Source organism: Mustela nivalis (assembly GCF_964662115.1).
Source record: "Mustela nivalis genome assembly, chromosome: 11".
NCBI classification, from domain to species: Eukaryota; Metazoa; Chordata; class Mammalia; order Carnivora; family Mustelidae; genus Mustela; species Mustela nivalis.
Genome location: NC_139030.1, coordinates 56028878 through 56042735, shown reverse-complemented (window position 1 = coordinate 56042735; position 13858 = coordinate 56028878). Strand labels below are relative to the sequence as shown.

The 13858-nt window shown below is 37.6% G+C and overlaps 1 protein-coding gene across 3 annotated transcripts in view; it reads right to left on the bottom strand.

Moving 5' to 3' along the window:
- FAP (fibroblast activation protein alpha) overlaps positions 1-9699 on the bottom strand; it is a 73446-nt gene extending 63747 nt beyond the window's left edge. For 2 of the 3 annotated variants that reach the window (XM_082691251.1, XM_082691253.1), the window contains exons 1-2: positions 7965-8252; positions 7551-7635 (exon numbers count right to left, since the gene is read on the bottom strand). In XM_082691251.1, coding sequence (XP_082547377.1) covers positions 7551-7635; positions 7965-7970 — 91 coding nt within the window. In that variant the 5' untranslated portion in view covers positions 7971-8252. Of the gene's footprint in view, positions 1-7550; positions 7636-7964; positions 8253-9406 lie in introns of those variants that run through there. The other variant, XM_082691252.1, reaches the window with a different exon arrangement.
- Positions 9700-13858: the final 4159 nt, after the last annotated feature.

The window sequence follows — 13858 nt, the reverse complement described above, 5'->3', positions numbered from 1 at the left end:
CATTTCCATACGAATTTTAGGTTCAGCTTGTCAATTTCTGCAAGTTATTTGGGATTTGGGTAAGAATAACATTTAAGAATTATAGTTAGCTGTAGGTAAATTTAGGGAGTACTGGAATCTTAAAAATATTTAGTTTTCTGATTATTAAGTTTATGTAGGATGTTTTTCTGTTAGTTATATCTTTTTGTATTGTTTATGCCTAATGTATAGAAATGCAATTGATTTTGGGGGGGGTTGGTCTTTATTTATTTATTTTTGTTTTGTTTTTGTAATTGATTATTTTTTTAAAGATTTTATTTATTTATTTGACAGACAGAGATCACAAGTAGGCAGAGAGGCAGAGAGAGAGAGAGGAGGAAGCAGGCTCCCTGCTGAGCAGAGAGGCCGATGCGGGACTCAATCCTGGGACCCCAAGATCATGACCTGAGCCGAAGGCAGCGGCTTAACCCACTGAGCCACCCAGGTGCCCCTGTAATTGATTTTTATATATTGATTTTGTGTCTTGTAACTTTTCTAAAGTTGTTATTAGTTTGAATAGTTTTTGGTGAATTCTCTGAGATTTTCTATAAACCAGATTATGTAATCTGCAAATAGGAATAGTTTTACTTCTTCCTTTCCAGTCTGGGTACTTTTTATTTCTTCTTCTGACTTAATTTCCCTGGTACAACCACCAAAAAATATTGAACAGAAGTTGAGAGCAGAAATGTTGTGTTGTTCTCAATATTAAGGGGAAAGCACTGTATCTTTTATCACTGTATTGTAGCTGTAAGTTTTTTATAGATGTCCTTTATCAAATAGAGGACATTCCTCCTATTTTTAGTCTCCTGAGTGTTTTTATAATGGAAGGGTGCTAGATTGTGTTAAATTCTTTTTCTGTGTCTATTGAGATAACCATGTGGTTTTTGTTCTTTTTTTTCGATTAATGAAGTTTATTAGAGTAATTGATTTTTGGATGTTAAACCAATCTTGTATTCTTTCGATAAAGTAAACATGGTAATGGTATACAATCCTTTAGATGTTGCTGAATTCGGTTTGCTAGTATTTTCTTGAGGATTTTTTCATCTATTTTCATAAGATATATTGGTCTGTAATTTTTTTCTTGTGACATGTTTGTAGCATAATACCCTCTAGCTCCATCCATGTTGTTGCAAATGGCAAGATTTCATTCTTTTTGATGGCTGAGTAATATTCCATTGTATATCTATTCAATTCCTTTAAAGAATTCTATCACATCAGGTTTTCTACTGAGTATAAAATCATAGTATGTATGAAAAAATTTAACTTAGATGCTAAACAATCATATTATTCTTATGATTAATAGAAATAAAAGTTAATAACAGCTGTAAGTTATTCAGTTTTTACTACATATTTTTTGTTATTTTACAAGGATACTGAAATTAAAAATAAGTTCTTTCCTCTACATATAAATAGGAAGTAAATTTTTAACAAAAGACTACTAGTATCTGATTATCTTATGGAAAGCTCATTTCAATTTGTGCCTACTGTGTTAATTATTACAATATATTTTAAAACTCATTTTGAGGTCTCTCATTCTTAAAAACTTTTTTATCCCAGATTACACATCCCCGATCTGAGCTTTAGAACTTTTTTTTTTTCAAGGTGTGTCTATGACTAGATGTTCTTGTGTAAGTTGTAAAACAATTCGCTTTGGAAATCAGAGACAGGTAAACTCCTCTGCATTATGGGACTCATCCAAAGACTGGGATTATTTTCTATATTATTTAGAATTTGGCAAAACTTAAAGAAAGTTTGCCAAGATTCATTTTCTGTGATTTTAAAATCCAAGTGCAAATTACGGAAATGTAATCTGCAAAGTTGATTCATTTACACTCAACTCAAAGGCTCCTTTATGCTGTGAACTTCCTGAACCTTTTCTTCAACCCTTCAGACTTCCCCAGATTTCCTCCAAAAGAACAGTGAAAAAATAAGCTTTAAACCCTCAAAATGTTTGAGGGAATCTGTTTTACAGTTCTGAATGTTGATACTGGGAAAATTTCAAACCTTAAAAACATATTCATATCTCCTTTGAAGATGATTTTGCCTCACATGTATCTTATTTTTACAAAAAGTGATAACTGAGGTTATAGTAGTAATAACAAAAATAACACCAGTGGATTTCTACATGCAGACATTCTAAATTATATTTCTTCTTGCAAAATAGTGATTTCTGTTCTATCTAAATTGTCTATGGTTTCAGCTATCTCCTGGAATGAATTGTATAGGGCATTACCTAGTTAAGTAAGCAATCGCTACAAATTTTTTATATGTGTGTGCATAAATACATATGTATGTGTATATATATATGTATACACATATTTTCCTGTATTAACTTGTTTATGTAACTTGACCTCGCAGCTACCATTCTCTTTTTGGCTCCCTGGACTCACTTGCCTGCTTCAGGGACTTTTTGCCGGCATTTTACTCTGCACTGAGGACTTATCCCTGCATTGAGGACTGTGTCCTCTCTGTCCTTAAGGTCTCAGCTCAAACATTATCTCACAGAAGCCTCTTGGACGAGCTTCATTACAGACTGAATTGTGTCCCCCAAATTCAAAGACCATAGCTCTAACCATCAATCTGGCTGTATTTAGAGACCATGCCCTTAAGGAGGCCCATAATTAAGATTACATGAAATCATAATAATGGAGTCCTAATCCAGTATAACTGGTGACCTTACAAGAAGGGGAAGAGGCACCACGAGTATGTGTGCATGAAGAAAAGGCCGTGTGAGGACATGGCAAGAAGGTGGCCATCTACAAGCAAAGGAGGGAAGCCTCCAAAGAAACCAAACCTGTCTATACCCTGATCCTAGACTTCTAGCCTCCAGAACCATGAGAAAATAAATGCCAGCCGTTGAAGGCACTCGGTCTGTGGTATTGCATTCTGGCAGCCCTAGAGGTCTAACACAACCTTTACTCTACGTGTTCTATATAACGCTTTAAGGAATTTGAAATATCTTATATATTTTTTTTACTTGCTTTTTATCAGACTGCTCTTTCCTAAGGATGGAGACCTTGCCATTCATGCCCTAGACTGGTAGCAGGTATTTGAAGGTGTTTAACAAATAATTGCTGGACAAATAATGGACATGTCTAGGGGCCACTGTGGATTGGACGTTGTCGGTATTGGATAACTCTGGGCTGCTCATTTCAAGCTTTTCATATAGAGTAGATTATTATTTTCAATCCTTGGAGGAATCATATACCTCTTCCAGTCCAAAGGTTACTTGGGACACCTTGGTCACTCAGTCGGTCAAGCGTCTACCTTCGGCTCAGGTATGATCTCAGGGTCCTGGGATTGAGCCCCGCACCGGGCGCCCTGCTCATCAAGTAGCCTGCTTTTCCTCTCCCTCTGCCACTCCCCTAGTTGTGCTATCTCTTGCTTGCTATCTCAAATAAATAAATAAAATATTTTTTAAAAAGCCAACTGTTTCTAGAAAGGCAGATATTGTAAATGAATGTGGAAGCTTGAGCACAATAAATTACAAAGTGGTAGGGTCTGCAGCAGACTGGAGAACGCATTGCCCACCTAAAGATAGCACATACTTCTCAACTATTACCATGGGTCCAATGCTGCCCGAACTAACATTTCAAAAGGAGTCAAACATCTAAGAATTTTATGTGAAATCTGATTTTTAAAAATTAGCACCTATATGAATTTGTATAAAACACTGCAAACCCAAAACAACTGTAAAAGGCAAAATGTTTAAAAGTAAACAAAGGATTCCAGGGAGATCTGAGCACCGAAGGCCAGTGTGAGGTAATGGGATTTCTGAAAAAGTATGAGGAGGACTAACAAGGTACTAACAGTGGTTCTCCTTTCACTGAGAGGTACTAGAAGCACTGCCCAGGAGAACTTCCCGTTGCCCCCTGCCCCCGCCGCATTCCCTCTCTTTTTTTTCTTTCCTTCAGGTTTATCCTCTGTCCCATCTCTGACTTCCTTTTTCTCTCTTGTTCTTGCGTCAGAGCTGTTAATATCCTATATGAGTGCCTTGCAAGCAAAAGTTTCTGAAAAATATTTGTTTTCGAGCCAAGAGGTGAGGGTTAGGAGCAGGAATGATACACGGGGGTAAAACTCCCTACTCTCAGAATAGAGAACATTGTTGAAATTGGAATGCATGGCACAGGAAGGCCTACTTGCCATCTTTGTGTTACATGTCTATTAGGATGAAGACCACAATAAAATTCTAGCTGTCATTATTTCAGCAACCACTTTATGTTAAATCATAAAAAATAACAGCTAATACTTATGGAGCATTTGCTTATCATCATGTGGGGAGCTCTGCACTCAGCAGAAGTCAAGGGGAAGGCTGTTCGTGCTTTTACATGTCCCTTCACACACAAATTTCACAAATTCCCGTCCAGGAATTGAGAGACTATAAATCGTGAGGGAAGGCCATATAGAATTTACTTATGAAATTCTGGAACATCTATCACTTTCCAATGCCAATTTTTTGTGTATTTGTGTTTATCTCATGAAATCCCTTAAAACAAGATCGGTGCATTTATTTCAGAGGTTGGCAAAAATAAGGGGAAGGTGTGGAGGTTAGTGTCCGTTCTTGGCCTGGTTGCATCTTCACAGGGGAAGTGGAGCGATGCTTTGGAAGACAAGAGAAAGTGAACAGAGGCAGAAGACTAGAAAAGACATCTGTGGAACAGGGGTAGACTGAGGTCAAGGGGATGGCCTGGGACTAAAGAGCAGAAACTCATATGTGCTTCCTGTTTGGTGAAAATAAAAATGGGAAATTTGGGAAGTTTCCAAAAACAGTTGTCCTTCATGTTTATTATTATGTGGAGGATCTAAATGGATCTTTTTCATTTCACCACTATATTTTCCTATTTGTTCCTAAAATCCTGCCTAATTCCTCTACATTTCTTTTAGAGCTGAGGCTGGTCTTCCTAGGACCTTCTCCCTGTGTGGAAAAGCCCATCTCTCATGCTCTTTCACCAGGACCTGGTGGGGAATGGCAGAAATCCTCTCTGGTGGTGATGACCATGCCTCCAGAGTGGGGTTTTTTTTTTTTTAAAGGTTTTATTTATTTATTTGACAGACAGAGATCACAAGTAGGCAGAGAGGCAGAGAGAGAGAGAGGAGGAAGCAGGCTCCCTGCTGAGCAGAGAGCCCGATGTGGGACTCGATCCCGGGACCTCGAGATCATGACCTGAGCCGAAGGCAGCGGCTTAACCCACTGAGCCACCCAGGCGCCCCCAGAGTGGGTTTTTAAACTTTCTTTTCACAAGGATATCTAGACCATTGCACCTTTCTTTCCCCAACATCTGTCACAATGATGGGCAGGTCATTGGTGGGATTTACTTCACTAATAAATAAGTGAACCGAGTTTTCTTAAGTGAGTCCTTAGGTTTCTCAAAGGACAACTGTTCTTACGCTGGCGCAGAAATCCTGGGCTAAGAATATGAGGGCACCTAAGGCCAATGTGAGGTAATGGGATTTCTGAGGAAGTGTGAGAAGGCTAACTGGAAGCTTACTTGGCGTTGAATTCTCTGTTCCTCCTTCCCTTCTCCTGCCTTAGTACCTTAGATGCTGTTCTCACCAGGCACTGGGCAGAGGTGAGAGGGAAGCTCCAAACCTGGGAAAGGAGTGGGGTGTGAAGACAGGAGGGAGGTCAGAAGATGCGCGCTAATTAGCAGCAGGGCTGCATGGACACAGACGTCTGGAAAGGAGGGTTTCAACCCTGGTCCTGCTCGGGAAATGGAGTGATGAATAGTCCTATGTACAAGTTATTCAAGTGGCATTCGAGAAGTTCTCAACAAACAAACAGAATGATACTATGGATAGAAAAGATACAAACCTCAGCTTTTTAGTGATTTTTTTGTTGCTCAGTGAGTACTAAAATTTCATATGAAGTTAATTTGATTATTTGACTCTTTCAGGAAATTACTTTTCTCTGAGAATAATCCTATTTGTTGAAACAGAAAACTATGTTACAAATGACAGGGACTTTATACTATATGTACTTTATAACATGTATTATGTGTACAGGATACATGTATACACTTGGGAAGAAGGTAAGGATGAGATTGTACATAATTACACAAATTTCTACGGCCTATATACTTATATACATTTTAGAAATATGTAACTATAGTATGTTTCTCATTTAAAATGATGGCTTGAACTCCAAAGTGCCCATTGCAATCCAATCTTGCCTGTGGACATGGGATAAACTCACAATAATTTCCACACGCTTTTATTCTCAGAACATTAATTTTTGAGGAGCGAATTTTCAAGTACTGGCAAATTTCTTCCCAAACAAAGAGTTAATTTTGAATGGATTAGCATTCAATACAATTAGACTTAACCTACCACCTGACAGATACTCATATGGTATGAGGGAAATATGGCCCTAAACCACTGAGGTGAGATACTGCTCTGAAAACAATTTTAACTTGAAAAACCATGAAAAATATGGATGTACACACACATATCTCAGCAGCCTAAGAGTCCTTGAACACCAGCAGAGAGCAGAAATAAGGACTAAAGATGAACACCAAAGATATAAGAACACTGCTTGCATCTTATTAACTTCTCCATTTTGTAATTGTGTGAAAATCCCACTAGCATTTGAATTTTTCGAAATATTTTTCTCTATTTCATTTTTTAAAGCAACAGATTATTTTTTAGCTAAAAGCTTACTATTGATCTTCCTTTACCATCAGTCTGTAACCAAAAATATTTCCCACCTTAGCTATCATAAGCCTTCAACATTTTATTACAAACTTTCTCTCTTTCCCTAGACCCCAAGGCACCAGAACTGTTTTTGTTATAATTTTTTCCTGTTTTAAAATTTGAGTTTCTCTTCATCAACTGTTTCCTAAGAACCTATTTCCCTAATATCACTGGATTATTTGTGGACAGAGTCTTAATTTAAATTCAAACTAGCATCAATATCAGTTCATAGTATCTTCCAACTTACAGCAAATCGAGATCAATGTTAACCTTCTGAAAGGATGCACTTATCGGTAAACATAATGTCTGCTTCATAATAGCCTTCTAATCTGATCTATCATTGCTACTGCATCTAGAGCAACAATTTCACCTTTTCTGTAGCTACTCCTGAGATCTGTTTTTGCCACTGCCTCCGTACATGTTTGGAAAGTCTCATAACACAAAACTCCATAGGTTCTGTTGTGACTTTTCTATTCTTACTTATTTTTACTTTCCATAAGGCAATCCAATAATGAAAAGCTATGTTAAAAATATTTTCTCTAAAGGCCTGTCCAAACTTGCAATTTAGCAGATATTGTGGGGGGCGTGGGGGTGATACGGAATAGTGCTTCGGTTTTTCTATTGCTGAAGTAATACTGGGAATCTCTTCCTACTCGTGCCTTAAATTCCTCAGTATTTCTGGTTGCTCAAGAACATATCTGTGAGCTTATATGTCTTCTTAGAAATAACAGACTTACTTTGGGAAATAAGCACTTAGGAAATGGTCCATCACTTGTGACCATGAGTTAGTGCACTTTCGGAGCTATCCTAAGCAGGGAGAGCAAATCAGAGAAAATTCTTACCTCTTGAAGGACGTAAGACAATGCACATCACCAATAAAGCAAGCACGGTGGAGGTAGCAACTCCAAATACAATTTTTAACCATGTCTACATAAAACAGAGAAAATTGACATATACACAGTTTCTGTTAAATAGTAGAAATGGCAAGATTTTGTTTACACCTAAATCCTCTTCCTCCCTCCCCACAAAGCCTTTGATTGTTTTCCACTGATCTGGCTATAATTGCTGGAATTCTCCCAGCTCTGCAAGGACAAATGTTTCTACAGTATATTTAGAACAATCTCCCAATCCCAACCCACTCCAGGAAGTACATACTTATGTACAAATCCTCACCTTCTAAACAATAGAAAACTGTGATCGAACTCAACTCAGCTGGCCCTCCTCCTTTAGCAATACCTGAGGCCGCATATACTAACCTTCATTTTTCCAGATGTTTTTAAAAGTTAGCTAATTCTGACTTCAGAGCGCGGGTCACTGGATCTGTGAAAACCGTTGAAAAGAAGCAAGTCGCTCTTCAGAGTTGGAAGCTGAAGCTAGGACAAGGGTTTTTTTCTTTCCACGGACTTTTGAATACCGTGCCAAATTTCAAAAGATTTCTGTAAAATTAGAAACAGATTTTGGGGGCGTTCTTGGCCTTGAAATGAACTGTGAGTGGCTCAAGAGAGGTTTTATAGCCTTCTCATCCTTGTAAATTCTACACCAACATCTGCTTACGTTGACATACAGAGTTTTAGTTTTTTTTTTTTTTTTTTTTTTTTTAACAAATTCAGGTTTATGTTTCATTTTCTTCTAGAAATCACTCATGGATCACTTGGGCAAGCGATTGTATTGTGTGTAACCTTTTTATTTGTAACCAAAAGAAGAACTTTAAATAGTATAACTTCCAGGTATACACAATATACTTATATCTCTTTTTTTAGCAGAGAAAGAAAATTAAAGCCAGATAAGATTTTGTGAGACATACACCACATAACTGCACATTTTTCTTCCTCTGGGAGATTATGAGGTACTTGCGGGCAGAAATGTTTTTCTTTCAGCACAATTTCTTTGTCCATATAGCACCATATGCACTTTCAGTAAATACAGAAGTTTAAAAATTCAACTGTCTAAACCCACGACTGCTTTACTTTAAAGAAATAAAATGCCATCTGGCGAAATTTAGTATGGGTTAGGTGTATATGCACAGGCCAGAAAGATGGAAAGATCAGTAAGAATAATTTACCAGCAGACCTTTGGAAGAATGGAAATGGCTTTGCAAAAGTGATATTTTTGCTTCCATCTCAGAATATATTCTGAGAGAGAAGACCATTCAGTAATTATAAAACCTCTAAAACAAATAAAAAAACATTTGAAAACAGAAGTAAGTCTTAAATAAAATTTCCTTTTGGCTAAATCCATACAATTCCAAAGCAATTGGTCGACCTGACAGATCAGGGAAAAAATAGTTGACTGATTTTTTTAAAAAATACATACAACAATTTCTTGGAGAATTCTGGCTGGTTTCAGTGAAAGACACTCAGATTCTGTGGTTCCACAGAAACACAATTGTTAACCCACTCTGCCTTTAGTTTTTCCACTAATGATTTTCTTTTCTGGAAATTTGTGATGTTCTCAACCTGATGAAAACAAACTTCATGGAGACATTTCATGATTTGTTCATGGAAGGTAATGAGGAAACAATACTGAAATCTGTTGCTGTTTGCTTTAATCAACTGGTCTGGCTACCATGGGAGGCTTTCTCCAGCAAACAGCAGGACAGTGGCTTGTGAACTTCCTTTCAGACATTCTCCAGACATCCCTCCCTGAATTCCAGTCTCATGAAAATTCTGTTGAGGAAAATGAGTCATTAAGCACTTACTGGCAGAGAGATGTAACCACCCGGATGCTAGATGAGCCTCCTTCTTTGGCAGTTGATGGGACCAGCTCTTTACAAACTGAAGTAATGATTTAGAGTAATACCCATGTTATGCTCCATACTTGCAGGCATGTCCATTGATTGTGAGATCCTCAAATCAGAGATAAACGCCACCAGCTAGGTTCCAAATGAACAGCTCCCATGTGGGTCCTCTCGATTGATTGCCTCCTTTGGAAAATTCACACAGCATGTTCTCAGAAGTTCTGTCCCAGCCTGCCAAAGCCCCAGAGTCCACAAGTACTTTTTAGTGTGTTATTTCCAAGACATCACATTCTGAAGAGTGACTGTAATAAACGATGAGGGTGTAATTAAAATGGATACTATTCGCTTTAGCAATTAAAAATGCACCGACATGTGTCTGGTCTGAGGACCATTTAGGATTGCAGCCAAGTGTGGGCGTCCACAAGAGACTCATTTCTGGGTTCTATAGAGAAACTGGGGTGCTTTAAGTGGAACAAACTTAAGTTGAAACTGTCAGTGTGGGGGAGAAATTTTGAGGCTGAAATGTTTACTTAGTTTTGTTTATTTTTTTCCTTGGAAGGTTGGTGATTCAAATTCAACTTCTGGAAAATTCAAACTGGTTTAAACTGTTTTTAAAAAAATGAGACTGACTACAGAAGTAAAGATGTCAAGAGTTTTTCCATGTGATTCCATGGGTTAGGGACATGTTGCTTTAATAGAGCTTCACATGCCCATCCCTCTGAGATACTGTGTAAGTGTTCTAGCTTTCATCCAAACAGAAACTCCTACAAAAATTTGGATCCTTTTAATATTACAACATCTTTACTGGCTTTTTTTTCTCTCGGAGTGAATATGAAAATGCTTATGCTAACATTTTTTTTTTTTAAATATTAAGGAAGCTGACTCCCATTCTTATTGTAAGCGAATCAACATCCAATCAGCCTGTTTGTCAGGAAAACACATATGCATACCCTCAGCCTGTGTCTTCAGGGAGCTTACTTTCTAGCACAGGCAGGACAGGCAAGTTCGTACATTTGTTTCTTTTCCCTTTCTGAAACTCTGGCTGAGAATGAGCCTTGGGCTGTGTTCGTGCTTAGTAGGAAGAGACTCGTGATGGGCTGTTAGGTCAGCATGGACCCAGGAGGAGAGTCACGAAGTCCACATACCATGTTTGTAAGCCATAGAGTAGGTCTAGTTTTGGTCAGGACTGGGACTTTTTTCAGAAAGTGACTCTGGATCTTTTCAAAAGCAACAAAAATGGAAAGTATGACTTCGGCCTGTAAAAACGTAAGAGCGAGAATTAGGATGGTAGACTCTCAATTGCGCTTCTCCCAAAGATGGGCCTTCTGAAGCTTAATTTGGATTATGACTACATTCTGGTAAGCCCACTGGGAAAGTTAACTATAACATAAATCTTTAGCTTGCTAAGACAGATTTCTAGAACTATTTAGCAATAGCCATTGTGTGTCTGCCAAAAATGAGTTTGATTTAGATGTTTTCCTAGAAAACACATCCAGTGATATACTCATAGAGAGTGAATGGGGTAAGACCATGCTGAAGGCATAAACAGGGTTGCTGTCTTTTTACTTGGGGGTAGGGAAATTAAAAAAGAGACATATATTTTTGAACCAACAATCTAAGACTAAGATTATTTAAGGACAAGTGATAAGTAAGGGGTATGAGTATGAGGGCAAGAGTGGTGCCAACATAAGCCTTGATTTTTATAAAATGAGAATTTTCTCTTGAAAAAGCCATGTTGTGCCCATCTGATTCCTTAGACTCAATAAATATTTCCAGTTCAGTGGTATATACAAAGAGTTTTAATACATTATTTCATTTAACTCATAACCAAAACTCATTCTACTGATCAGGAAATGGAGCTCAGAAAAATTAGATAACTTGCTCAAGATTCCAATAGGACCCAATGCTAGCGTACTATATTGTTTCTCTGTAGATTGATTCAATAGTAATAAATAGTAATAAATATTTTTATTTATTACTCCTGAAGCTGGTTCAATAGTAATAAATATTTTTTAATTTAATTGACATCTTACTGATTTTCTATTCAGATATATTTTAAAGGTATGATGGTAGAATCATTATCATTAAAATATACACAATCTTTACATCTTCAGAAAATGTTGTTTTATATGTCTTAACACAGTCTCACTCTACAAGGATAGTGTCCAAAATATTAATTTGGTTAGAGTTCTGTTATGGTGGGGGTCTGGTAATCAGAGCAATAATTATACACTGCCTGGGGTTAAAATTTCTGCCTTCAAGGACTTGTTTAAATTAAGGGAGTAAGCAGAATGCCATCATCAAAAAGATTTTGAGATCCAAGCTAAATGATTCCTGAGATCTTCAAAGCTCATAACCATCACATAACTATAGATCTGAAAGAAGTGGCATAACGGCATCAGTGAGAATTGACAGAGTTTAAATCACATTTTGAATCTGGTCTATTTCCTAAAACCACAATTGTTATGTAAGGGAGAATATGAGTCAACATGCCTCTGAGTTTGTAATTGGTACCTACTACCTTAATAGATGTTATAATTAGTTCTTCTAAATATAATAATTAGGACAGGTTATCCTTGGATGCGCAGAGAGTGAGCAATGAAAGTTTGATTAGAGAAAAAAAATTAGAGAAATAACCCGTTTCTTTAGGTGCCTTGATGTAGCTTAAAAATGTAAATATTACATCTCCTTAGAAATGCTAATCAAGAAAGACTGATCAAATGGTATAAATTGTGTAAGCATTTTATGTATGCTAATATAACTTATTGAAGCACACTGGTATTTCATTAATATTTTTAAATTAGAGAGTATTATTACTACTGACTAATGTTTATTGAGTATTTTATTGAGCTTGACTCTTTTCTAAGCACTTTATGTGTAACTGTCTCATCTCATCCTCAGAACATTAGGATTAACATTACTCTCACTTTAAAGATGAGGACATGGATGCACAGAAAATTTAAATAACTTCTTCAAAGTCACACAGCTTATGACTCGTGCTCATAAATCATGTGGGTTGTAGAGATGGGACATGAACCCAGAAGGTCTTATTCTATAAGATAATTTGATTGGTTCATGTTTAAGGTTCTGACGACAGGAGAGTGTATAATGGCAGAGTGATGGGTTGTGTAACTGAGGCTAGATCTAAGAGGAGGTGAAAGAGAGGGAAGAAATTAAATGGGCTAACAAGCAACATGTCTTGATGAGGCCAAAAGTAAGTGTTGTAGTAGTAACTGAGTGATAGAGCAGGAATGAAAAAAGTTGTTACCAGAAAGCAGCATGTTTCTATTTCAGATTTCAGTCCAAGGTGCAGACAAAGCTTTGTATCCTTGTGCAGATACAGAGGTGGGTAGCTGAGGTAGACGAAAGGAGTGAAAATAACTAGAGATGCAGTTGACAGAAGAGTGAGAGGATATGGTGTCATTTGGGAGGTCTATCTGGGCATTTAAATCACCTCGAATTATGGTAATACTTGGGAAGAGGGGAGAAATATCCTGAGTCACATTCTAAATGTTTTACACAAGAGTTGAAGAAATTTCCAGTTCAAGATGGTACACTGAACATATACATCAATTTATTTGCCCCTGAAACCCTGTTAGACTGCTTAAAAAGGCAGGAAAAGATAAGACATGCAACAATGGAGGAAATGGAGTGTGTCATCAGCAGATGAAGCAGAAAAAAAAAATAGTGATGGCCTGGAACACACCTAGAAAGGAACTTCCATGAAACAGTTCCAGAACTGAGATAGCATTCACTACTCGTGGCAGGAAAGAGAAATGAGGTTGCAATGAAGGGACATAACTAGTTGGACATCCATACACAGACTCCTTTACCTGTGGATGCAGAACAACTCTTCAGCTGAGCGTTTATTCCAGGCAAAAAAATAATAATAATAATAATAGGAGATTTCATTTTAAGTCATATTAAACTCTTACTGGAGGGTGCCACATGTGGCTAGCTAGAAGTCAGTGCAACAGAATCAATTCAGTCCTCCAGCTTATTGGCTTCCTGACCTCTTGCCCTCAAACAAAACCCTCAGCTAACAAACCTGGCCTGCATAGTAGGTCTCCCCATTCTTACCTCATTCTTATATCTGCCACAAAAACCACGAAGTAGTAGACAGGAATAATATCTTAGAAGAAGGAGAAGGAGAAGAAGAATCAAACCCTTAAAAGATGAAAGAAAAAGTGAAAACATTAAGAAAAATAAAAAGGGGGGAAAAGTCAAGGAAAATAGAAAAAGTGACCATGGAGATAATTCTGAAAACAGAAGACAAAGAAGATTGAATTCGGGGCGCCTGGGTGGCTCAGTGGGTTAAATCCTCTGCCTTCGGCTCAGGTCCTGGTCTCAGGCTCCTGGGCTCCAGCCCAGCATCCAGCTCTCTGCTCAGCAGGGAGCCTGCTTCCTCCTCTC